Source organism: Aquila chrysaetos, chromosome Z, assembly GCF_900496995.4.
Source record: "Aquila chrysaetos chrysaetos chromosome Z, bAquChr1.4, whole genome shotgun sequence".
Classification (NCBI taxonomy): Eukaryota; Metazoa; Chordata; class Aves; order Accipitriformes; family Accipitridae; genus Aquila; species Aquila chrysaetos.
Genome location: NC_044030.1, coordinates 36,348,453 through 36,376,169, shown reverse-complemented (window position 1 = coordinate 36,376,169; position 27,717 = coordinate 36,348,453). Strand labels below are relative to the sequence as shown.

Sequence of the window (27,717 nt, the reverse complement as noted above, 5' to 3'; positions counted from 1 at the left end):
TATAAAAACAATACTTCCAAAATGGGTTTTTTACCTGTCACATTTATTCTGTAACCATATAGAATGGAAAGAGTAGCATAAATGTTCAGGAAGAACCACATGGCCACAGAAAAGTTTAGGCTGGAAGGCATCTCCAAAGGCCAGCTAGACCAACCTCCTGCTCCAGTCAGGGCAAGCTTTGAAGCAAGATCAGCTCTCTCAGAGCCATTTCCAGCTATGTTTTGTAAATGACCCCACAGCCTCTCTATGCAACCTCTTCCAGTGCTAAGCATTCTTGCTGAGATTTTTTTCCTTATGGCCAATTGAAATTTCCTTGAATGCAAGTTACAACTGTTGTCTTTCACCCTATCATAGCATACCTCTAAGGAAAGTCTGGCTTCATCTTCTTTCTGCAGCCTCTTAGGCACTGGAAGACTGAAGCCACATTCTTTCTTTAGCTGTTTGACATAACCCAGTTCCTTCTGCCTCACCCCAAACGTCATATAATCCAGCTCCCTAGACATGTCAGTGCAACTCTGCTATTTCTTTCCACTTTGTCAGTATCTCACTTACACTAGGTTAGGAGACATGAAAAAAATGCCTATAAATGTGTATTCATTCTGGTTTATTTCCTGGGAAAAAAATAATTTCTCACAGTAGCATTAAAAACACCTCCACTCATGCTGAGGTCAAAAGACTAAGCTGTCCTCTATCCTTTAAAGAAGAGGAGTTGATGATGAAGCAGGAACAACAGAATGTCATCTTTCACAAAAGCCATTTTTCCCCTCTCCACTTAATTAAGTAATTAAGTCTTACTACATGCCAAATTTTTGTTTAAACCCTTCTACTTCAACAACTTCTTCTACTCGCCATTGAGGAAGATGCATTAGGATTGTTTCATACAGTTCCTCTAAGTGTCAATCATAGAACATGAACACTGTTATAAAAATAATTTTAATTCAGTCTCAGACCCATTTGGAAATTCAAGACTTATTACTAACCAAAACTGGGATGAACTGTGCTAATGTTTTAAAACAGAAAATTAAGTACAAGCACTGCAGGTAGTAAGTAATTAAGCAACTACAAAAAGAGAGAGGGACATGAAATAGGTTGTAGCTATTAAGTTGAAGTAAAAAAAATGACCTGAAAATTTCTACTTTCGAATACAATTGGACATTAAGAAGCAGTGTCTATTCCTCAATGGACAGTTCCCTGTTCCGACAAGTGAAACAGCAGCCTCAGCATGCCATCTCAAAGCCCAGCGTAAGTTACTGCTAAAAGAATAATCAGATATGCTTTTGTTGGGGGTTGTTTTTTAACTACTATCTACATATCTTAAAAATATGTCTGCTACATTAGATCTTTTCAGTGACATTTGTATATTACCTGTAACAACACCACAGTACTGATTCTGAGAAGCTGGCTTTTCAGTAATTTTCTCCTCTATGGACCTTTTTCGTCTGTACACCCTGTGTGCATGACCTGTCACAGCCAAAGTGCGATTGAGTGGCTCAATAAATATGAAGTCCTCATTAATCTGTATAAACCCCATCTGCAAAGGAAAACAAAAGGAACACATAAGATAAGAATTTAAGAAAGTATGAAATTGTGCACAGTACTGCAGAAGAAAAAAACCACAAAACCCCATTTAAGAAAACACTTTGTTTTAGTAACCTTACCAGCAAGGTGACTACCTTTGTATTTTACAAGCCTTTCTACTTAAGTGAACTAGAATAAATTTCATTTATTTCAACTAAATCTGTGTGGGTGGGTGGCTACATGCCAATAGCAGATGCACGGTAAAAGATCTGGAATGTTAAAAGTTAGCTTTGGGAGACCCATGGGGTCATTTAAATATGTACAGCATGTACAGAACAGTCTATAGACTAGTTTTATTACTCAGTGTATTGTCACATTTTTAGATAACTATATTTAATGAAATAACAGGAATAATTTAGGACATAAGAATACATCCCGAGCAGCTATGAAGCTGCGAAAGACATCTTGTGACACTCTTTTTACACTTTTTCAAATTTAAAAAAAAGAGTATAAAAAAGGCAGCAATTCCTCCCTGGCTGCCAGCAGCTAAACCAGAAAAACATTATAAGACAGCCATTTAGTTGGTTAGCTTCACTCCATCCCAACAAATTTATACACACAAACACACATAAAAAGCTAATACAACAGATGCATATCTAATATTAAAAGACTGTGGCCAAAGTTAAAAAAAATACTATAAACCATATTTATATAAATACCATACAAATCTAACTCAGCTCAAATTGTTAAGCTGCCAATACACACAAGTTCCTATCAGAAGTAAAGCTGGAGACAGCAAGGTTTTGTGCGGTTTTTTCCTCCTAGAAAATGTCATCAGCAAGACTGACACTTAACTTTCCAATTCTCTAAATTTAAAAACCTATTAAACAGTTTTGCTACAGAAAGAAAACAATGTGGTACATCTGGCTAAAAGAAGCAAAGAGCTCTTCTGTATGTTTCCATGTAGTATGAATAGAGAGAAATAGAAAATAATTTTGTTTCTTCTGGAATTATGTAGATGCCATTATCACATTGGATATCCTTCCTGACATATGGACAAGTCATCAAAAAGAAATTCCAATCCAAGCAAGAAAACAAAATTAAATTTTATAGGTGGTACAAAATACAATTTCCTTCAAACATAAGTGGGCATTACTTTAAAAAGAAAAAAACCCAACACAAACTGTCTGCACAATCACATTAAATAAATGTGAATACATGTATTGAATTTTTCAATCAGCTACACTAGCTGCAGAATGCTGAACAGATGTTGAAAGGTCATCATTAACGTTGTACAGAAACACAAGAGTAGCTGGGTTTGTTTGGCTGTTCTGTTTCCTTTTTGAACTTCCTTTTTAGGTCAGTTTATCTTCATCATGAGCTTTAAATGTTACACATTTAGAATATTAGCTAGTTATGTATTTTCCATACACCTACCAGATACCACTTCTATATATCTTGAATAATGTTACCTTTACATAACAATTACTTTTCTAATATAAACTATAAATGATGTTAAATTAAATTTTATTTAAAAGCATAGTTCTCAAACTCTAGTAAAAGTCATAAACTATTTTTCATTCTATTTTTTATATCTAATGCTGAATTTCACTCAGGCATAGATTTTTTTTTTTTTTTAAATCATTATTTATCCTATGAAAGACACTGATAAACTCTGAATATAGAACAGGAGTAGCAGCCCATCAGATGGTGCTGCAGGTTTCCCCTGCCCACCTACAAAAAACAGGGCCTTAGTCCACCTTGACAAAGACTCAGCCATAGCACATTTGCCGTATTTCTTCTGTCTTCATTCTCTTTGCTGTGAAATGAAACCAGGGCTTTAAGATGCCATTCTTCAGATTGCCAACTAGATATACTGAGAAGCTGTGCTAGGACCACTGACATTTTATGCCTTCCTTCAGCTCCTTACATAAACTCAAGGTTAATCCATTGGTAGAGAACTCCACAAATTATTGCCAGTTTCCTGAGTCAGAAGTTAAAGAACTGAACGTTGATGTAAAGTTTATTGAATAAAATTAACTTCAGTTACATACAGTCACATGGGTAGTTCTCAGACAAATCTGGATAGCCAAATAATCTCCATTGACTGCTTTTCAAAAAAATGTGACTATTTCTCCATCTCTTGCACAATTTCACAGGTAGAAAAGGGAAGGTGAAGCTGTATCCTTGCCAACCATTCCCTTATTTTTTCATAATCATTATACGCGGAGTTAAGAAGATCTTCTACCATAAAAATAAACACAGAAAGCAGAGAAAATCAAAGCCATGCAATAAAGCACCACAGTTTCAAGGTGTTTTCAGATACTGGATGCCAGAGCCAATGCAGGCTTCAGACAGTTCAAATGGCAAAACCTCTATGTCATGAAAATGTACAGCAAAACAAAGATTTAAAAAATGTAAAAAAATAATATGCATCTGGGATAGAACTGTGAGTTCTGAGGAATTGACCCATCTCCTACCAGTGTCATCTGAAAAGCTATCACTGCTCAGAGGTGCAGTTGAAAAGGCTACCAGAACGGTGGACTTTTCTCATGCAAAGGTAATATAACATGCCATTCTTCCCCCTGCATTCATGTACCCCTGCATTTTCAAGTTTCTTACCTGAAATAAAACAAAACTTAAATGTAGCATACATACATCTCAGCAGAGTTCAAGCCCAGGACAACCTCATTTGGCCCAAAATTCCTCACACCTCCTAAATAAGGATGAACTGGGTACTTGCTCTGCATTTTATTTACTTTATGCACTAGAGTAAGACCTTAAGTACAGGGCAGACTTCATCAAATGGTCATGTAAAGCATTACATGGGACTAGAGTATGGACACCCTGAAATGGACTCACATCCACCACATGTATTTTAAAGTGGACACTTGCCCTCATAAATGAAAGCTTTCCACAACATACATTCATATCATATCAACACTTCTCACTTGCTTAAAAGAAACAAACAAAAAAATAGCCATGTGGAAACACTAGCCCTGAATAAAAACTAACTTTTTGTCTTACCTAAATAAAAATCGTTAACATCTGAAATATGCCAATAATCACAAAAAGTAGGTTTCTTCTGAAATACGAAAGCTGGGGTTTTTTTCTTACCTCTAATTGGAAATATCATATATGAGAGATGGAGAATGAAAAATACCTGCATATTCTGGGCAATTGCATCTGATAAAAGACATTATAACAGAAACTGCTATGCCATCTTATTTCTAACATCTATGTTAGAACACTCATGCTGATCTTTTCTGCCCAGCATTTCTTTCCTAAAAGGACAGCAATTTCTTTTTTTCCTGTTTGGAGCATATATAAGGTTTTGACATTCTGTCATGTATCCTGTGAAAACGTGAAGTCTACTGTTTCTAATAAAGTTATATTACCATGAGAAGTCATACAAACATAAAAGTGAAGTAAATTTGCAAAGACCACCTATGCATATAGTTATCAGATACTGGGTATAAGCCAGGAAATGTTAAGATTGGCAAAGATTTCTTTAAACTATTACATACTGTTCCTTACATACCAATTCAGAGTGGCAGCTTATCACTCAAAGTTGAAACCATGCAGATTTTGAACATAATATTGTTTCTTGCAGAATTTACACAAATAAGGAAGCAAAGGATTGTAAGAAAAATGAATATACTTTCCTCAGAACAGGAACTGAAAAGTAAGAAAAGAAGAAAATATATTTCCCTTGCTATTATTATCACAAAAAAATGGGATGAGAGAAGAATATCGACAAGCATGTACTACAGTCAGAGACTAAGTCATTCCCATTTTAATATCCCAGAGAAGAGATGTGGCACAGATAGTACTGTGTCAAAAAGGAGAATTTACATACCACAAGACAGTTATGAAATAACATTTTGCCAATACGTTGTGTTGTGTTCATCACAGGGATTCATTGAAATGCAATAATAAACGCAGATGACATAACACAGACTTCAAAGAAATGTCAGAACATTAAGGCTTTTTTACTTCTTTAAACAAAAAGTAGTTTGCCAGCTCTAAAGGATGAGTCTCACTGGTCTACAATTTATCATTAGTTGCCGATGTAGTAGCAGTTTCTAATCCTGCAGCTTTACATGTCAAAGCAAAATATTTCATTCACTAAATAATTCATCACTGTAGTGGGTTGAGCAGCTGCCAGATGCCTACCCAGCTGCTATCCTACTCCCCCTCCCCAACAGGACAGGGGGAGAAAATAAGATTAAAAAAAAAGCTCATGGGTCAAGATAAGGACAGGGAGATCATTTAGCTACTACCATCATGGGCAAATAAAATTTGACTTGCAGAAAATTAATTTAATTTATTGCCAATTAAAACAAATTTGGATAGTGAGAAACAAAGACAAATGACAACAACACCTTCCCCCTGCACCCCAAGTGGCACAGGGCGGGTGGGGAATGGCGAGTACAGTCAGCACATAACAGTTTCTCTCTGCTGCTCCCTCATCCTCACGCTTTACCCTTCCTCCCTAACAGTTTCTCTCTGCTGCTCCCTCATCCTCACGCTTTACCCTTCCTCCCTCTCCACAGGCTGCAGTCCTTCAGGATACGCCTGCTCCAGCATAGGCTCTCCACAGCCTGCAGTGCCCTTCAGGCCATGCCCACCTGCTCCGGCCCAGAGTCCTCTATGGGGTATCTGCTCCAGCGCCTGGACCACCACCTCCTCCTCCTCCTCCTCCTCTACCCTTTGTGTCGGCAGGGATGTTTCTCTCACTTTTTTTCCTCACTCCTCACACTGCTGGGCAGCAGTTTACCCTCTCCTTTTCCCAGGGGCATTGCCATCTTGGCTGAGGGGCTCAGCTGGGCCCTGCGGCAGGTCCATTGGAGCCTGCTGGAACCGGCTGTGGCCGGCACAGCGCAGTCCCTGGTGTCATCCCACAGACGCCATCTGTACAGTTACATACCTGTCTCCCTCTTGCGGGTTATTACTACCAGCTGCATGCTTGCATGGACACAGGCGTACCTAATAATAGTGTGTTCCCTTAAACAAGTGGTAGATTTAGAATTTCCTAATTCTCACTTGAAGTAAACTCCCACCGTTTTACACCTTTCCTGTTTTCTCACTACTCTTTTGTCTCTTCATCCATTCAAGAGGCATCTTAAACTAGATTTCAGTAATAAATGGACATACAGTTGCCATGTCATGACCCCAGTAACAACTTTCCCTGCAGTCTACTCTCCACTGTCTTGTGAAACAGATGCACACAGTGTGCAAGGACAGGCTGTACAAAACTGTACTTCTACGTGCTCCCACCAGAGTGTCCAAGGCAAGTAGCAATACCATCATAGGAAAAATGCATCCCTATCAGATGTAGAAAACGTACATATAGTTAAATAAACATATTACAACCATCAGCACCAAAATATTAATGTCATCTGCAGTACAAAAATGAAAGTTTTTCTTCAATGTACAGTGCAAAAGACAATTCTTGTTTACTAGTTCAATACTTAATAGTTTTGAAACACATTCTGGTAACCTTAGACATTGTACTATTTGTAAGATGTCCCACAGTTGAAGATTTATTCTTGACTAAAGAGGCAAAATCATTAACTGCATATCAGTATCCCACTCTGAAGAAGGTTTTCCTCCATGATTTTAAAAGTCCAGATCAAATTTATTATCATGATTCTAACAATGCTATCAGGACCTGACTTCAGCTGAAACACAACAAAAATAAAAGTCTCCAGCTCTTACTGATGCATAAAATAAAGCAAGTTCAAAGTTTTCAAACTGCATAAATAACAGGGTAAGAACTTCACATGTTCTTGTTATTCAGACACACTACAGCTTTCCATCTTTAAGTACCTTTGCTTAAGGCTGAAGAAACAATTTATAAGTGCCAGCAACTTCTGTCTTCAATTAACTGCTTTTCCGGGCTTTGCACAGCATACACATTGTACTTCTCCTAGAGGTTTTCTCTATCTACCTGCTCGCTCCACGCTGCTGCATAGAGTCAGGAAAAGTGACAGTGGGGAGAGAGTCAGTATTACCTCTGTTGACTGCCTTTCAGCTGCCAACATAGCATTCAATCCAATCCTTTCTGGGATTTTTTTTTTAATGGTAGGATTGCACCCCAAGAAGTACACATATATGCACAATGCCATACCTTATAGCCCTGATAGATGACAAACATTCAGACTGTTATGCAGAGAGTACATGACTACAAACATACATTCAGGTACTGGTCCCCAGATTTAAGACCTGTAGAAACAATTTTTCTATGGCTTTTAAGCTCTTCCAAACTCCTCTGCCTCCAGGCTGGTTTAAGATACACGCTACCCTGAATCTTTAGGAAAATCATTCTCTATAGGATGCTACTCTCATGATGTTTAAGATGATGACTACTTTTGTCAAAACAAGCTGATGTTGCACATGCAAAAGGATTTCTTCATTTTTATTAGATATGAAGTAGAATAGTGAAGCATGCAAAAGTGAGAGGGGTTTGCATATTCTGACACCTTTCAACAGGTGCTATTATTCACATAACCTTACTCAACTGAGCAAGAACCTCTCAAGCTGACAGTGGAGAGTGAAGTGTGAGCTGATCAGAGAAAGGACACAAATCCAGAGGAATCTGATTTGTTGAAAAGAAAATGAAGTAAAGGAGACCAAGGGATAAAGAAACTATAGACAGCAGGTCTGCCCAGAGGGTCTGTTGTTGTTACCCCTCAAAATTCCATTTGCCCATTAATTCACTGCCAGCCAAACCCTAAGATGTTTGGCATATCCTCCAGATTCTAAATTTCATGTTTCCTAGCCAGAAATAAAATATTTCCTTTTTTTAGACCTAAACCTCCCTCTATAAACACATTATTAGAAATTACTGCTGTATTTGGTACAAGTGCTGCCTAAATTACCAATATTCCAATATTTGCTATGATTTTTAAACTGTCTTCACAGTGCAGGATGATATCTAACCAAAGTACAGTCTACTTAAGAAGCCACCACAAACAACCATTGACTACCTCTGTAATAAAAATATTTTAATAGGGCTGTGCATGCAATGAATTATTTTGTAACACAAGTTTGAGATCTATGGCAAAATGTTACCAGTTATTTCAGATGTTAGCTGTACTGAATGTAAGTACCTAAAATAGATTTTATCATTTGTGCCTTTACTGTTTGGAGACCACATCTGAAATATTTTCTTTTCTCAAGAGATTTTTACAGGGAAATCTTTCAACAAAAATACATAAATGGCATAATTTTTTCAGAATTTCCCATTCTCAAATCTCGACATTCTGTTTCTTAAGTAAATTTTCCATCTTGCAAAGTTGTCCTCGCCCTGTTTTGCCAGGCTGGCTGATCACCTGCACCACTGATAAAATTGCCAATTGACAGGATTAAGAACACAATCACATCTATGTTAAGTACATATGAACAACTGGACTGGGTCAGAACAAAGGTCCATTCTGTACAGTATCCTCTCTCTAAAATTGTATAACAGATGACAAGAAAGAACATAAGAACAGAGCAAATGTAGTTTGTATGCTCACAGCCTACAGCAAACTCCAGTAGGGAACTGGTACCAGTAGCTTTACAGTATGCATAAACTTTAACTGCAGTGGAAATAAACAGAACCACAGTGAATGAGATCTCAAAAATATATCAAGACTATTAATAAAAATTATGATAAGAAAAATATGGAAAAGGAACTATGAAGATCCTAACGTACTGAAGGGTGGACAGGGGGTTATTTAACTTTCCATGACTTACAGACTTCTCTTTCTTTGACATGTATTTTAAAAGGCATCCTTTTTTTTCCCCTTTATAATGAGTAATATACAAACACTGTTCTTGTGATCGTTGCACTGCAAGTGCTTACAGACATTGTTGGTTAAGTCCAGTGCTGTCCTTCAGCAGCCCAGAACTCAAAGAAGCCAGCAGATTTATAGCTTTGGAAATTATTCAGTGTTGTCAAATATTACTAGTAATCTCACAATCCGTAAAAGGCTGACAGCCTCCTAAATATCACTTGAGACCTGTGTCAAATCTAACATAGCTTGGAAACGAGGCAATTGAGGCAACATGATAATATGGTCACAACTGTGAAACTGATAGCATTGTGAAATACCTATTGATTTCTATTCAAGTTTGCACCCATTCACTAGGACCTTAAGAAAGGCTGCTTTGATACAGCTACACTTCCCCCATTAAACTGAACCTTAACGTTTATCTTGCAGTCCGAAGTCTCTCTGCACATTTCAGTTCTTTCATCCCACTCCACAAATGCCTTCCTTATCAACGTGCACCACAACCAGACCTACTCAAAATAAAACCTCCACCTCTAAAACTTCCTACGCTCTTACCAGCAATACTTCTCCTTGCCTGCCTCTACTGCCAAAGTGTGCATCTCCCCTTATGGCCAGCTAGACTGCCCTTATTTCTTGCAGGTGATGTGAACAAGAAATCATTTCTTTACATAAGGCACTGCCATTCAGCTACTTGTTGGTATCTTGCCTCTGAGAAAGGCAGAATTTCCTAATGCGTCAACTGCCATTATAAGACAACAGATATTCAAGGTACTTTTTAGCTGGGAGGATGTAAATTACATCACCTGTAATTTTATCAGACATTCTTTAAAATGGTAACACATTAGCAATTTAGGAGCCCCTTCTGTAACTATTTTTGTTTTAATTCCTTAAGAATATTTATTGATGGTCACATACATAAAACATTTCGTATTTATGAAACCCAACTGGAAACACATATACTATCACTTGATTTTAAAATCAATTCACTATAGCTGTGCACTCTGAAGATTCCCAGGGAACATTCAATAATACCGTTTTAAGACATATCACATGTGATATGGTGAATTGCAACAAGACACAGGTAGAATTAATTCCTCAACCCCTTCTTTTTTTTCATAAAAATGCTTTGGAAATTTATTAATCCTATTTCAACTTTTCCCTATTGTTTCTGAATTATGCTTATAAATTAAAAGTTCCAACTCAAAGTTAAATCAGCTCTATCAGAAACCATGTATATTTTATTATATGTGCAGTTAGGTCATGACTTTAAAAAAAACAAACAATCCAGGACAGCAAATACTGCAGCACTGCCAAAATAAAGTTCCAACAGCAACATTAACTTTTGCTCAAACTGACATTCTATTTTTTTAGCTCTGCAACATGAATGCTACATTAACTTTTTTAAAAAAACTTAGATAGAATAGTTTTTCAAGCAAAACCAAAATGCATCTCATTGTGGAGAAAGCTCTTCCTGCCAGACCTAGAAAAGAAAACCTTTTACCTAGCCTGTACAGGGTTCTATACCTTTCAGTTTCCTCCTTAGTGAAGAGCGGTGGAGAAGCTGCAAATTTACTTGGTGATAAGATTATCTGACCAGCAACATATTGTTTCATAGCTATTCCCCAAACTCACTGCCTACAAGCTTCCCATGATAGTTTCAGATTCTGAATTTTAGTTACTCAGTTCTCAGTGACATGCAAACTATCTTGTTGAAAGACTTGGGTTCTTCCAATGGCATTTTGCCAAAATGCAGCTAAGCTAAGAAAAGGTATTTGAGTTTCAACTGGGAAATCGGTGACAGGCTATATTCTCTGCAAGAATCCCACAGCTCTGCAAAAACCTGCTCTCCCAAATGCTCCCGCAGTGCCAATATGTTGAATGAGAAGCTCACATTTCTTTTCCCTAGATAAAAATCTGAGATTAGAAGGTAAACCACTAAGATTAGAATGTATATCTCTAAACTGCAGACTGCACTTCTAAGATATAAAAGACACAAAAAATTCCACATAGGCTTATTTACACATTGGCCATTTACACAGTATAAATACCCTAAGTTACATGGCTAGCTTTTCACATTTGGGATGTATTTTTAATTTATGCGAAAGGCATCTGCAGAAATGTCTCAAATCTGTTTAATGTATTCTTTGTGATGGATTTAGATTTTATTGGAAGTTAGGCAAAAATGCTTCAGTATGATTTGTATCATTAGGCTATGAAGTCCACAGCTTGTAATGATCAGTACTCACACCTCCAAGATAAAGACTCAAAAGTCAGATTTTTTGTAGAACACATTGGGAAATTCTTATGTCACATCTGAGATAATTAACCCTCAAGCAGCTACCTCAAGCTGTCTGCACAGCTGCAATACAATGTCTTTAAAGGTAGAGAACGCATTTTGTTTTGATAAAAACAACAAAAACAGATATCATAAAATTAACATAAGCATAGAGAGTTCAAACTGTGATTTTCCAAGCAGTTCAAAACAGCTTTTCAATGCTTACAGGTAAACTTCTCATTAATAACAATAAGCTTTAAAGTATTTAAATTTATTCCAGCTTTAAAGAAAGGAAAGGAAAAGCTGTGAAGGCACATATATCAACAAGGGTCAATGTCAAAAACCTATCTCTATCACTACAACATTATAAGCTCCTTATCCATGTTTCACATCTGTTTTTTGTTTCAGTATTGTCACTTTTATCATAGGTCCCGTGGTAGCCCAGAGGGTTGTGGTGAATGGGGTGAAATCCAGTTGGCGGCGGGTCACAAGTGGTGTTCCCCAGGGCTCAGTGTTGGGCCCCGTTCTGTTTAATATCTTTATCAATGATTTGGATGAGGGGATTGAGTGCACCCTCAGCAAGTTCGCAGACGACACCAAGTTGGGAGGCAGGGGCAATCTGCTTGAGGGTAGGGAGGCTCTACAAAGAGATCTGGACAGGCTGGATCGATGGGCTGAGGCCAATCGTATGAAGTTCAACAAGGCCAAGTGCCGGGTCCTGCACTTCGGTCACAGCAACCCCATGCAGCGCTGCAGGCTCGGGGAAGAGCAGCTGGAAAGCTGCCCGGCAGAGAAAGACCTGGGGCTGCTGGTCAACAGCCGGCTGAATATGAGCCAGCAGTGTGCCCAGGTGGCCAAGAAGGCCAACGGCATCCTGGCCTGCATCAGAAATAGTGTGGCCAGCAGGAGCAGGGAGGTGACTGTCCCCCTGTACTGGGCACTGGTGAGGCCGCACCTCGAGTGCTGTGTTCAGTTTTGGGCCCCTCACTACAGGAAAGACACTGAGGTGCTGGAGCGTGTCCAGAGAAGGGCAACAGAGCTGGTGAGGGGCCTGGAGCACAAGTCTTATGAGGAGCGGCTGAGGGAACTGGGGTTGCTTAGTCTGGAGAAAAGGAGGCTGAGGGGAGACCTTACCGCTCTCTACAACTACCTGAAGGGGGGCTGTAGTGAGGTGGGTGCTGGTCTCTTCTGTCAGGTGGCTGGAGATAGGACGAGAGGAAATGGCCTCAAGTTGAGGCAAGGGAGATTTAGGTTGGATATCAGGAAAAATTTTTTTACTGAGAGGGTTGTCAGACATTGGAATAGGCTGCCCAGGGAAGTGGTTGAGTCACCATCCCTGGAGGTATTCAAAAAGCGAGTAGATGGGGTACTTCAGGACATGGTTTAGTGGGTATGGTTGATGGTTGGACTCGATGATCTTGAAGGTCTTTTCCAACCTAAATGATTCTATGATTCTATCTGGGTTTACCATAAAAGTTATCTCTTTTGCTTTCCTCTGTCTCATGGAGTTTTCTAAATCCACAACAGTCCATGCCAAAGATGAAAAGCTGAAATATTCCCCACGATACAATACATGATTGTGATAATAAATGTGTAATGATGGTATCATATTTCTATTTCATGGATTTTATACCAAATGGGCTTTAGCCTACACGATGTATAGTTAAGATTCTTTTTAATCAAGGTATTACCTAAAAGGGTGTGTTATGAATTGGTACACAATTCACAAGGGTGAACACAAAGGGTACAAAACCCTTTTTTGCTAGACTAACACAAATTTCAGAGCAAGTACAAATTCCCTAGTTTCCAGCACAGCATATCCATCCTTCATGATTACCATCTTAAGGAGATACAGTTTAAAAATCTGTAATTTTTTAAGAATAACATTAAAGTGCTGAAGTAATTATTACCCTTGCTTCTCCTGCCATTTTATAGTGTTTTACAATGACTATATACACACAGAAATACACATTCCTCACTCTCTGAAAAATTCGCATAGATGCAGGAAAATAATTACGTTATTACTCAGCAGCACTCATTATGCTATTCACTGGTATACAGGCATTCACTACATACAAAATGAAATTGCAAATAAAACACATAAAATTTATCAATTCTAATGTCTCTCATTTCTTCTAACTGCCTTTTTTAGACAAAAGGACAAAATGTGCTTCCTAAACTTGTGGTGGTGTTTTAAAATCAGATGTTCAGTCACTGCCATCAGCAGTGAAACTCATGAACCTGGCACAAGCCCTTCCAAGTGCCACAGCCTTCTTGCAATGTAACAGGCTGGTCCTCAGATTTAAGTGACCAGCTCTTCACATGCCAACTACTCCTTGTTCTTCCTACTAAAAATATCAACTGGCTATAGACTCTTGCAAGAATACTGTCACATCACCCATGGAGTCCACTTGTTCACCTTGTGCTAGTGTTTCCAGAAAAGTCAGTGCATTTTCAACTACTGCACACTTGCCCTTTGATCTCCAGAAGAATTCAGCAGATAAACCAATTGTCAAATGCTGAAATTGTGTATTCAACCCCCCTTTCCTTTCCCCTGCCCGAGAACCTCTTGCCCAAGTTCTCATTGATTAAGCTGTGGCTGAAAGGATCAAAAAACCTCCAAACTTTAGGATAAGAAACAGTCTAGAACAGAGAATGCAAATTGCCTTTGTATTTTAGATGTGTTAGATCCACAGATCAAGTCCAACCCCCTGTGCATTCAAGACTTCATAGAAGATGCTTTCTTACACTTACCCTTGTAACACACACCTTTCATCAGCCTAGATTTCTTTTTAACATATTTCTTTGCTGTTACTGTTAAAATAGTTTCAATAGAACTGTTGCTCTATTATTTTACTCTTCCTATTTGAAATTTGTTTGATTTTTCTCTTGTAATAGTTGGAAATCTTTCTAACTTTCTAACCTTAATTTATTCATAGCCATTATTTTAGATCCATCGGATCCTGGGTCTACATTGTTTTCCTCTGTGGCCAACTTTCCAGGCTCCTTGATATTCACTCCAGTGTTTTTATAAAAGGTAATCATATTGTATCACTGTTTCTGCTGTGATGCTAAACACACTAGCCTTTGACTGTTGCTTGATGAAATAGGCTTTACTACTATAATTATCCTTGTAGCCACAACTGAATTCCTCTCTCTGAACATCAAACAGAACTGCAGCCATATTTCAGCTCTCATTTCACTACAACTTCGTGAAATGACAATAAAGTTTCTGTATCCCCACTAAATGTCCTTCATCAGTTAGACGCATCTTGCACACCCACAACATGCCTGATGGCTCATAATGATCTTATGATCAGAAAATACACATTCTTTTCCTCCTCTCACTGCCAGCTAAGTCATCAGTCTATAAAGCAAATCTATAAATGTAGTATAAAAGTAGTAAGTCATAACACAAGCCACTTACACCAGCCTTTGGTCTGTTTAAGTCTCCTGTGCCTCCCAGCTCTGAATTTCCCACTAAAGCAAAGTCAGCTCCCCAGGTGTTGCTTCCAATCTTACCTGCTGTTCATATAAAGCATCCAAGATAGGTTCTTCATGACTAGAACTGGCCAGGAGCTTTCCACCAAAAGAGGGTTTTTTCCTTTGAAAATACTGAATCATCAAAAAGGTATATGCTCTTTATCATCTAAAACACTGCCTTCTCTCCACATTAATATGAACAAAAGTCACACTGAAAACCAGGCAAAACTTACTGGAACCCTGTCTCTCATTCTGCCAGCTAAATCTGTAAGAGTGGGACTTCAGAACGACTATACCGAGTTACACCAAAGGTACCTCTTCTGTTGAAAGGCAGCCAGCTTCACGTGGAGGTTGAAGTCTTTAAGAAGTGGGAAAGCACAGAACAGTCAAGCACATAACAGGATTATTAGGGATAACAGAATTCCTACCATTTGTTATTTCCAATTTGTTATTTTTAAGGTCATCATTACATCTGACATTCTGTTTTTACAAAAATACCTTTTTTTTTCTCCACTTCCTAGATCTAACTAGTTTTGTCTGTTAATCTTTGATGCTACTTACTTCTCCCATATTGTAAGGCATACAACATATTACTAGACAGATACGGTGGTGAAAATTGTTCCTCCTAAGTAATGTGCCAGCAGGTTCATTACAACACCACGTATAAGCTTTCATAGATTCTCCTTTTTAAAAAAAATAAACTTTAAGAAGTTTACTGAAATTAAACATATGTTATTCTTTTCACAAATTTATTGCTTCAACAGCACACTGTAAATGGACTCTACTGTACACTCTTTTTTTGGCAGCAGTTACCCAGAAGTATAGTTTAATTGTAGTTTGTTTTAGTCAAATTAATTGTGTCAAAACACTAGAAGAGGCTCAACGCTTTAAAACACAGAACTCATCCCAAACTCTTTTAAGTCTTGCACTGAGAAGGCACAGCATAATTTAAGCATATATTAAAAAAAATTTCAAAATCACTAGTGCACCATAATTCAAATTTGAAAATGTTAAATGTTAAAAGGAGGTAAATCAGACACTGGTGTTGAGTGAAACCCTATAGTTCTTAAGATGACTCTTTCTGGAACAACTACAGAAACTTTTATAAACAATCACTAGCCTACACAGACTGTCCCATGAACTAGATGTGTGTATGCTGTTCTTTCTCTCCCTAGAGACAAGTCTAATATGTTCCAGTTCGAGGTAATTGAAGTATCTTTAATAGCAATTCACTGAAAACTACTACCATAAGGTAATGCTAAGTGCTATTTTCAAATGCTTTAAACAGAAATGTAACAAATATGAATTACAAACTCCTAAAGCTAAATGTACCATTCCTGTTGTATAGTCTATTTTTCTAAAAAACAGATGGCAACCAAATCAACTGTGTCTAACTGCAGATAACCTACTCCCAGTGTGTCGCATGAAGATAATTGTTACCTAATGATTTGCACTATAGATACTAGTAACCCTCAGAAAATTTAAAATTTGGGGGGTTGAAGAGGTATGACCAGACAAAGAATGTCATCTATGAGCCAGAAAAAACCATAAAGAACAGGGATAGTCAACAAGAGCCCCAACATCTTTACTGAAGTGACAGAATGATGGAATTGTGAGTCTCATGTAGATACCAATCATTCACATGACCTCATTTTAGTGCCATCCAACCTATACGTATAAAATTTATGAATAGTTATCAGCAGGAACTTCATGAAAAGTCAGCAAGGATGAATGCCAAGTCCAGCCCCTGCGACAGATTCACCCTCTGCACTGGTACAGACTTCCCATTGGGTGGGTGGATGGATGGATGGATGGACAGACGGATCGATAGATGGCGAGCAGATCTGCTAAAATGGACCTGGTGGTCCTTGTGGACAATAGGTGGAGCATGGAACACAACAAAGGGACTTATGCAAATAAAGAGAAAAAGCATAATGAAAAATTTATGTAATCCTACTGAAGTGTAACATACATTCAGAAGGAAAGAAAATTTACTCAAATATCTTATCCAAGGTATTAAAAAAAAATAAACAGTGCTGCAATTCTGCAAGATTAATAGAATATTTCTGTGTATACAATTTCTAAAAGATCTAACAGCTTGTTCAGTAATTCCTCAGTTTAGGCTGAACAATCCCTACAACTCTGTTTTGCTGGAATTTGTGTTTTTTTTCTGGTAAACACAACAGATCTATGCCACTGTCTACATCAACATCATCACGTCTCATAGAGGGGACACGTACTTGGCTGTAATGTTGTACTAAGTTGATACTGTCCTGATCTCTAAATTCTAGTCCAGTTCTATTATTCACTTTTTCTCTGTCTTTGTTTTCAGTTTTGAATTCTAATCTTGTTCTGTCACTGACTTGCAATATAAATATGGCCAAGATATTTATGCTCATGTATTCTTAACTAGCATTCAGTTTGGGGAGTGTATATGTATATGCTGAATGCTAATAATCTGAAACATTCAAAACTAGTGGTTATATTTTAAAATTTTGACATAAACCACAATTTAGCTTTCAACTGCAACAAAACAAACAATTGCAGTTGCATGCAAACTTACAGGCATGAAAAATGTTTGACAGAAGCATAAATACTCTAAATGTTTCTTTTTTTCCTGTTACCATGTTATACAGCTAAAATTACTGTGTAAATAAACATATTTTTACTAAACTGCAGCTACCCAGATTCTGAATACACATTCTCCACAGCTATGCCTCTATTTATCAAGTGTTTAGGCTCTATATCCTTTAAACAAAGGGGAAAAAAAGGATACGGGAGAGAAAGACTATACAATTTAAAGATGATCTGGACTTTGAGTTTGCAGTACATGAAATTCTATTTTCTTTCACATACACAGTTTCATGTTCACTCCAGAAAAGTATTCCATAGATACATCTTTAAAATCATAAATTCAAAATTATTAACATCTGAAGATTTATACTTAGAAACTACAAACTAAGAAATGCAGACTTACCACAGGCATGTTCTTGTTTCTTTTCCTTCTGCAGCCCTCTGGAAGTTTATGAGGTACAGAAAGCCTACGACTCTTAGCACAGGTGACTTTATTTTATAAAATTTTAAAACCAAATTAGCATTTCTGATCCAAGTGCTATAAAGCCATTGTTGAAATGGGAAGTCAATTTTTACATTACGTATGTGACAGTCTATTTAAAACCTATTTTCAAGACACATTGGGTTAAACACATACTGAAAAAACTTGATTTTTAAACTAACTTAAATTAAAAAACTGTAGTGTAAGCATTTGCTCCAGGTAACTATGCAAGGATTGACTAATATCACCAAGAATAGACAGATATTGGCAAGCCAGACTTCATCAGTGGTGCAGCTATTAAATGTGCAGAATATCCGTAACAGCACACAAGGCACACTCTGCAATACTTAAGAAAACAAAGATGGTATTTTCAACCTTAGATGCCTAAAACAACATAGATTTTATGGCAACCGTGACTATGTCACAAAAGAAAACATCACCTATTCTACCAACCTACCATGTATTAAATTACTGGTCTCTCTCTGATTATTCCTCCCTTCACTCAGTAGCTCCTACTCTTTATCTCAGAAGGTTGAATTGATTAGTAAAACTAGTTAGATTCTGGAATTATTCTTATCTCTCAGATAGTTTTGCTTCTATTACAGGAGAAACAGAAGCTCTGAGGAAGGGCTAGAAAGCCTTAAAGGTTGCCTATTTATTCCAATGACATAAGCTGAATAAATAAAATAGGTATACTTTCCTCAGAAACCTTGCCTAACATTAAGTATTTATTATTTTTTAAGAATAATGACACTAAAGACCATCCTATGTCTCTTTCAAAACCACTGTGTTTATGTCAGCTATGATCAAGCCCTGATACTATGGTAAAAGGGTAACCACATTATAGTTAAGATCAGAAGAGACTTTCTCAATTTTAGAATGTTAAAAGGGAAGACAAATGAGGTTGTTGTTATGGAAAAATCATTTCATGGATGCAACCCTCAAAACCCTCAATCTGCTCTGGTCAATATATGCTCAATAAAGCAAGATACAGTATTCCACCCTTTCTGTCTAAACCCTAAGCAGATCCAGATCTGATTTCATAGCAATTTAGATCAATGGCAGTGCTGTGATAGTAAATATAAAGTCATGTTATAGAATCAAGATTCTGATTTTATGGTGTGTAGAAAAATTCACTGCCTATATCTTTATGTTACAAAATTAATTTATTTTAAAAATAATAATTAATAAATGGAGCTGGAGCTAGAGCTAGTAAAAAGAAGGAAACTAGAAGGCAACATCTGTGCAAAGGTAAGGAATTGGCCACCTAGCTTAATCCTCTTCACTTGCATGAAAAAATTACAATTACTATTAATCACAAATCAATTTAATTAAAATGGAATTTATTATTCTACCAAGAACACATAAACTTTCTGTACTCACAGCTCTAAATGGTCAAGTACAATCAGAACCTTTTTTTTTTTTTTAAAGAAGTTCTTTCAGTGGTCAGCCAGCATTTTGGCCTTCAGGTTTCATATTTTGATCTGTCCTTACATGGGTTACAGAAATACTTTTATGTTTTTATGAGTTCTCATTTTCATGTAGGCCTATGTTTCAAGAAGCTGGAAGACACAGTAATAGTACAGCAACATACAAGGGCCATGCCTTCAGTTTGGCTCATCAAAACCGCAATGATCAGAGCTGACCATGATTCAAGCCCAAGTTCCAAATGAACTAACTACCATTACAAAAGGAAGCATTAACTAACTACCAAGGCTGCTAAACCAAAGGAAAAAATTCAAAGATCATTCAATGCTTCGGTCCTATGGACAAAGATCTTGATTTTGTCCCCCACACAATCATACATTAAACAGATGTTTTATGTGGTTGCATGACTTCAACTCCATTGTTCGTGTATGCACCAACTGACTAATGAATGAAGATGCTTCTTGTCTCTTGCCTGAAATGTTCTGGAAAGCCTTATTTTATTTTGCTTCAAAAAGCATGCTGGAGCAACATGTTCAACCAACCACAGATGACTAATACAGACCAATAAAATTAACTACAATCAAACTGAAAACCCAGATACAATTATACTTGAAAAAGCATGACACAGCCCTTTACTTGCACAATTCAATGCGGAACTGGCATAAAAATCCATTCTTAAAACAGCCACCTAACCTGTAAATTATGTCTATCATGTTGTCATAACTGAGTGATGCATGATGGTAACAATCACTTTTGCTCATTGTCGTGGTTTAACCCCAGCCAGCAACTAAGCACCACGCAGCCGCTCACTCACTCCCCCCCCCCCCCCCCCCACAGTGGGATGGGGGAGAAAATCGGGAAAAGAAGCAAATCCACGGGTTGAGATAAGAACAGTTTAATAGAACAGAAAAGAAGAAACTAATAATGATAATGATAACACTAATAAAATGACAACAGCAATAATGAAAGGATTGGAATGTACAAATGATGCGCAGTGCAATTGCTCACCACCCACCGACCGGCACCCAGCTAGTCCCCGAGCCGCGATTCCCCGCCCCCACTTCCCAGTTCCTATACTGGATGGGACGTCACATGGTATGGAATACCCTGTTGGCCAGTTTGGGTCAGGTGCCCTGGCTGTGTCCTGTGCCAACTTCTTGTGCCCCTCCAGCTTTCTCGCTGGCTGGGCATGAGAAGCTGAAAAATCCTTGACATTAGTCTAAACACTACTAGCAGCAACTGAAAACATCGGTGTTATCAACATTCTTCACATACTGAACTCAAAACATAGCACCGTACCAGCTACTAGGAAGACAGTTAACTCTATTCCAGCTGAAACTAGGACACTCATCAAGTACATGCCATATTAAATGGAACACCACCACTGATTTACTATTAAAAAAAAAAAAAAATTCACAACCCTGACCATATCCCCTTTCCAAAATAAATACAACAGCTTCTCTGAAGTAAACCAGGATTTAAAAATCTTTATTCCATAAAGCTTAAGTTAAAAATTCTTTACAATGAAGGGGTTTTAGTGATATTCCAGATCATTTATTATATAACAACACTGCAGTAATTATTAATATTGTGTAAGAAAGTGCCTTTGCATAGCTAACATGAGTAGTCCTAGAAAAAGCAACACCTATGGAAACATATCACCTATGGAAAAAAATCCTTGCAATTAAAGACTCGGTGCCTGTAAAGATATGTCTCTTTAGAGCATTTTGGTGTAATATGAGTAACTTCAGCACTTCTTGTGGTAAGACTAGAAACCACTCTTTTCGAGTATGAATCAAACTGCTGTACCTTTAGCTAATGAAACTGCATTAACCCCATTTTTTTAGTGCAAGCCTGGATTTAATCCCATCAGAATCTGAAATGCTATTTTATGCAAGGCAAAACCAAATAGTACACAAAGGATGAGCACAAAGCATTCTACACCAAGTCCCATGCAGGAGATTTAAATGGCAAATATCAGCAACTGTGTATGTAACCTACATTAGATAAAACACCTAGACTAGTACCAAAAAGACCAATACAAGCAATCCAAGTTTAAATTGATTCATCCATGTAAAACACTCAAATAGTGCATACCAATGAGCTACCATTGTTCAAACCCATGTGCTTTCATTGTAGCCCCAGAGGGATGTGGCACAGCTCCAAAACCTGCCCATGATTGGCCATAGTGAAATTTAATCTCTGCTAATCCTTATTGAAATACCTATCCACGACTCCCATTATTTTGGTTTTCTTCTGAGAGAGGGGATGAACTGCATTCAAAGACTATTTAATTCAAGGCAACACTCCATGAAACTCAGTTTCATTCAACTCTACAATTTGCCAAAACTACTAACTGTGGAAAACAGTAATTCAAGAAAGGAAAATAAATTATATTTATGGGCATAGAACTATAATTTAACAAATCAAGTTAGTCCATCTATAAAATAAAGTTATGCTTAGGCTTTTTATACCTCTATCGAAAATTACAATGAATCCAGAACTGGTGGCTTTAAGAGAAATAAATAAGACTCTCACAATTTATTATCATTTTAGATTCACATTGCTTAAAAAAGTTAAAAATATATAATAGTCATATACTTCTAGGACTCCACACCTAACTGAAACTCCTATCTAAATTTTTTTCCAAACTATGCATAGTTTTTCATTTTAACTTCTAAGCCTAGATTCTCCTTCCCCTTTTTGCAGAAAAAAAATTACTTTTACCTTTTATTGCACATAAAAACTAAAAGTTCTGCTACCTTCATGAAAGAAGGAACAGTATCTAATTATTTTTCAAGAACTATTATTTTAACTAAAAGGAAAAAAATATGATTTTTGAAGAAGGCTTTTTTCCTTTTTTTAAAAGCTAGAGAGTTTGATTTTATGCATGTAAGAATACAAATGGTGAGCAGAATGGAGTTTTGATAGTAGCATCTTGAACCTAGCAGCATCAGTCTGTCTAACCACTTTTAAGCAAATTTGTTTATATGAAATAAACAAAAGATTTATCACCCAAAATAAGAATGGAAGGAATTCTTTCCTTCCATTATTTCCAATGCAAATAATTTAGTATTAGAATCAAAAAAACCCTAAAGGAACATGGAAGAAATCTTTGTTATTATGCTTCCCTAGATAGGTTACTACAGAAGAAACAGGTGATCAGACAGAAAAAGGGAAACATGCTAGGACTATCAGCCAGAAATTGGAAAACTAAGTTTTTTATATGCATAATTGTATCCATTTTAGTCTATAAACCTGCTTCTACTTTAAACTGCCTCACTCCCCTCATGTGTTACTTAATAAATATTTGGGATGAGGTCCATTGATGTCATAGAGGGACAAAAGAGATTAGGGATCTATCTAGGCATAAAATCACCTAAGCAACTTCCCATCCCCTAACTTGCAAGAAACTTGTAAATTCTGACATTTAGACAATTGCCTGTTAGAAGAGTTTTACACAGAGCTGACAACAGAAGCACAGATCCAAACAGCTTTATGCTGAGAGAGTATTTTTAAAAAGCAAATTAAGTAAGACCACAATTAAATATTAAGTCCTGAGAATATGTGTACAAACCTGGCTTCATGTTCCCTGCACATACCAAGAATAAGAACTCACCCTTCACCCACTGCTGTATCCCAGAATAACAGGCATTCAGCTTTTTTTTGTCCCTTAACCTGTGCGTTTTTTTTTCCCCCTGTCTCCGATCTACACAGGAAAAGCAAAGCACTTCATAAAAGAAGCCTTGAAACAGAGTTACAACTGAGTTTTCAAGGTATAATCCAATCGCCAGGCTAATCAGTGTTCTCACTGACAAAAAGAGCACTGAGAAGTTTAAGCACATCTGAAGCACAGTTTAACATTTTACATAAAAGATGGCATTACTATAATGGCTCTAGCCATCACTTGGGCACTTCTCCCAGCCAGCATCCACTTCAGCCCAGAGGGACATAACAGGACATTTACTCTGTACTGAATCATAAAAAGTTGTCCCCAGCTGAATTAACATCATGTTCAGAAATACCTGTATTTTCCTTCACATACTGCTATCTAAATAACCTTAACCTGACTTGACCCAGTTAAACTTCTGACATCTAAAGAGAACTTAAGGTAGCACAGCTGAGATCATAAAACAAGCGTATGCAATTGTTGGAGGATAATCACACAGAAACTAAATCATTTCACAAGTCAGTTTTGGGCACATTTCTACATTTTCGGATGCAAAACTCATTCAGAAAATAATTCTGACCGAAGTACTGGTAGACCCAAGAAAAACATTCACAGCACAGGCTTCCAAAAAATTTTTCTTCTCCTCACTTACGTGCAGATGCATGTATTATTAGCAACTAGTGTTACGATATCAATTTATCATTCTAAATACATTGTTCTACAATTAGCACTAGAAATGTTCTTCATTCTTTCCCTTCCAAATAATACTTCTTTGCTTATTTATACCATTATTAGAAGCAATAGAAATAACCAAGATGACCAGATTGTCCAGGCAATGACAGGTTAACAACAAAAGGTTAACTGAACTGCTAATGCACAACAGATGTACATCTGATTTTAAATTTAATATAGATATTTTTGGCTATTGGTTTATAAAATTTTGACCAACTACCATCTTGATATACAAACTAACACAAGAATGCATGTGCTCAGCATATTTCACACTATTTCCATTACATTGCTGCTTCTGCTAAACAAGGAGCAACCAACCAACCCTCATGCTATGTCCCTAAAGTCATCAGTGAGAGACCTCAGTAAACCAAGGAGAGGCACACGCCCTACAGAAAAACTTCTGCAAACATCTCATTCTCCCCCAAATCCAAATGGCTTCAACTCATCCCTTTCTACTGTGGTAGCTCTCTTTATCCCATAGCAAAGAGAGATGTGCATCATTTGCACGCTACCTCTACATGACCATCAATTTTCACAGACTCCTCCTTGAATATCCTCACCTACCATCAACCCCACAATGACTCTCACATCTGACACTTTCTATTGTTTTCTCCCTATTTCCCAGCTCTCCTATTTTTATGGTATTATGTCGTGGAAATCATGGATGTTCCTATTTTTTTTCCCTGTCACAATCTGCCATTAACTACCAAAAAGAATCTCTATTCTTGCAGGTCCAAGAAATCTTTTAAAAAAGAAAGACAAAGAAAAAAAAAGTGCTTTTAAAGTAAAATTACAAGAGTTGCAACACAACAAAACAAATTTGTTTCTTTTAAAAATCCTGGTTCATTTGCTATAGAAGAAACAACCAGCACATATCATGAGATATGAATAAAAGTCAGGGATATGAGACTTAGAGAAAAAGCTAATTTCACTAATCTTAACAGCTGTAGCTGGGAGAGGCTCAGTGCTTCGTCTTTTTAAAGCAGTTATCTTCAAATTAGGGGGTCAAAACTTTACTAATTTAATTAATACAAAAACTTTACTCATTAATGGACTTACCCAGTTTTTCTGATTTGCCATCTCACTCCTGTATCTTGCAAAATAACTTTGATAATTTTATACTTATTAATTACAATGGGTAGAGATATCAAGTGATTCACAGCAGTCTCAATTTTTGTAAAGTTACTCTGCAGATAGCATATTTTTCATTTCTAATTACGGCTTGGAAATATATTGCAAAGGAAGTATTTGTACTGAAACCAAGCACTTCAGGAGAGCAGCAGGCTATTTTAAGCAGGATTGGAATCACAAATCAAACCTGTCTCAGGATGGAGTGATTACATGATTATAGGATAGCTGTTCGAAGGAGAAAGGAATCATTACCACATGGTCTGAGGCATCTTGGCCCAACATCTTGCATACCACACCACAGTGTTTAATATTAAAGGAAAGAGAGATTGTTATAGTGCAAATATAAGCTGAGCCTAAACCAAAACTGATTTTCTAAACCTTTCAGCTCTACATTAACAGTACTGTTACTATGTTTAAAAGACTTACCCTTCTTATGAAATAGCAAGAGTTCTCAAAAAAACAAAAATCCAACCAAATGATGTTTCATCCAGAAAGGCAAAGATGAATAGCAAAAGACTGCAGCATCAAAGCTCAAGAAGGAAAATAGAAACAAACAGTTTTTAGTCCTTTATCTTTACATAGATCTTCATTGGATTATGTTTCTTAATGACACTAATCACCCAGTTAAAGGGATACCATCTCCAGTACTCCTTTTCTTTAATAATTATGCTTAAAATAAAAATGAAGCATATTTAATAGTTCTGTTTGTAAATAACTTGCTGTTCAGGTAGAATAAAGCAGTATATGTTAATAGTGCTTTGCTTGTAGATATATGCTGGTTATTCCAGCTGGCCATAGTCACTTTCTTGATTTTAATTTTCAATTGCTTTTCTACTGTGTTTTCAGTTGTGCTTCTTTAGATGTTCAAGGTGAGATTATAATGAAGAGATTTTAATCTAACAGAGAGATTAACAAAAATAGCAGAAAAACCTATGCTGGAGGAAGATGAGTCTGTGCCTAAGCATGCCACAGTAATCTCATGTCAACAATTTGTTTTGTCTTGTTGGAGAACAGAATTCCTAGGAGCCTGGCTGCCCTCCTTCCTCCCACGTTCCACTGCCATGTAAATCCCGGAGGAACAACCCAGCACAGATTCAACACATACATTGAAAGTATGGGTATTCTTTCTGGAGCACCACCACATTTCATTGGTTCTTCTACCTTATGCAGAGGTGGGAAGCCCAAATTTTAGTCCATCACTTTATTTTCCTAGGGTTGCTTCTGTTTTTTTCTGCAAAGAAACCCACTTTCCTAACAGAGCAAAGCTCCTTTCCGTTCAGGGCTGACATTTCCACTCATGCCCTACCTCGCCCACCTATTTCTACTGATAACAAATTTTATGTTGCCCACTTAAAGATGTTTAAAACATAAATAAAGCATAAGTTACAAGTCAACAAAGCAAAAGTTGGTGAAACTGTGACCTCTCAGTAAGGATACTCAGAGTACACTCAGTCACATATTTATTTCTGTTCCTCTTGGCAAAATTTCATTTCCTTAACAAACTCAAAATACAACCATAGGCAGACTGTGCGGTAAGAAATAAAGAGTTTAGCTTTCTAAATAGGTAACTGAAAAAGCCTCCAAGAAAACCACCTGTGATTTCCCACATCTTTCTGTCTCGAGTTAGCCCTAGCTTTTAAGAAGAGGGGATCTAAACACATATTTTACTGCTTGTATTTGTCCTCGCTTTAATTTAAGGATCCCAGGAAGTTGAGTGTATAGAAGGAGGGGGTGTGACTTCACTTCATCCTGGCAGCCTTTAAGGATAATCCTATTTAATTTTATAATCCTCCTTCTGCAATGTCAAACTTCAGCCTGTGTGTATCAAATGGACCATGAATATTGCTAACAATCTTTTTTCTTTCCCCTTTTATGAAAAATTGTTGGTGATCTGTTTTCTAATGCTTATCCTCCACACAAAAGAAGCTGTAAATGTCTCCAATTTCTTTTGGAAAAGCATCTGGTGTGGAAGTTACTCAATACTGATGTGTAACTGCAAGATCACTGAAATGGAGAGGCAGAGGTACTATTTTTGGTTGCAAGAGGCTTGGTATTTCACCCATTTCAGGCTTATATGTTGGTACTGTATAGCCCAGGATGTGTAATGGGGTAGTCACTCTCCAGCCTGATCGAAGCAAGAAGTCTATTAAGAAGTCCCAAAGCCTTACACCAGGAGCTCACAACCTGTAATAGCACAGCTTCCCAGGGCAATTTACGAAGCCCATGAGCTGCTCCTGACCACCTGCTCCAAGGGCCCCACAAAAGCAGGATGCACACAAAAGGAAGGATTTACCCTGCATGTGCACTGCACAGCAAATGTCAGGCTCACTACTCACACCCAATGCAAACAATCTATGCACTCCCAATCAGTCTGACCCTACACCAGGAAAGGAGTTGCAGCAGGTAAAGTATTGCACTGCCACTAAAACAAGCTGTACAACCAAAAGGCAGAAGTTCAGTGCAGCTGAGAACTAAGAACTATATTCATTGGAAGTTTTCCCATACAAAAATGTTGAAACACTGTGGTTAAAATCCTTCTCTAGGAGGAAAGATGTCAAAACAAGGATTCAGCCTTTTCTCAGGCTGAATCCTATCCTCAGAAGTGACTGTGTGCAGAATTTTAGGAATACAGACAATATTTTTC

The 27,717-nt window shown here is 37.3% G+C and overlaps 1 protein-coding gene across 1 annotated transcript in view; it reads right to left on the bottom strand.

Annotated features, from left to right (window-relative positions):
* ADAMTS19 (ADAM metallopeptidase with thrombospondin type 1 motif 19) overlaps nt 1-27,717 on the bottom strand; it is a 150,792-nt gene that overhangs the window by 115,951 nt on the left and 7,124 nt on the right. The window contains 1 exon segment of the mRNA XM_030005043.1: nt 1,366-1,531. Within this exon segment, the coding sequence (XP_029860903.1) occupies nt 1,366-1,531 (166 nt within the window).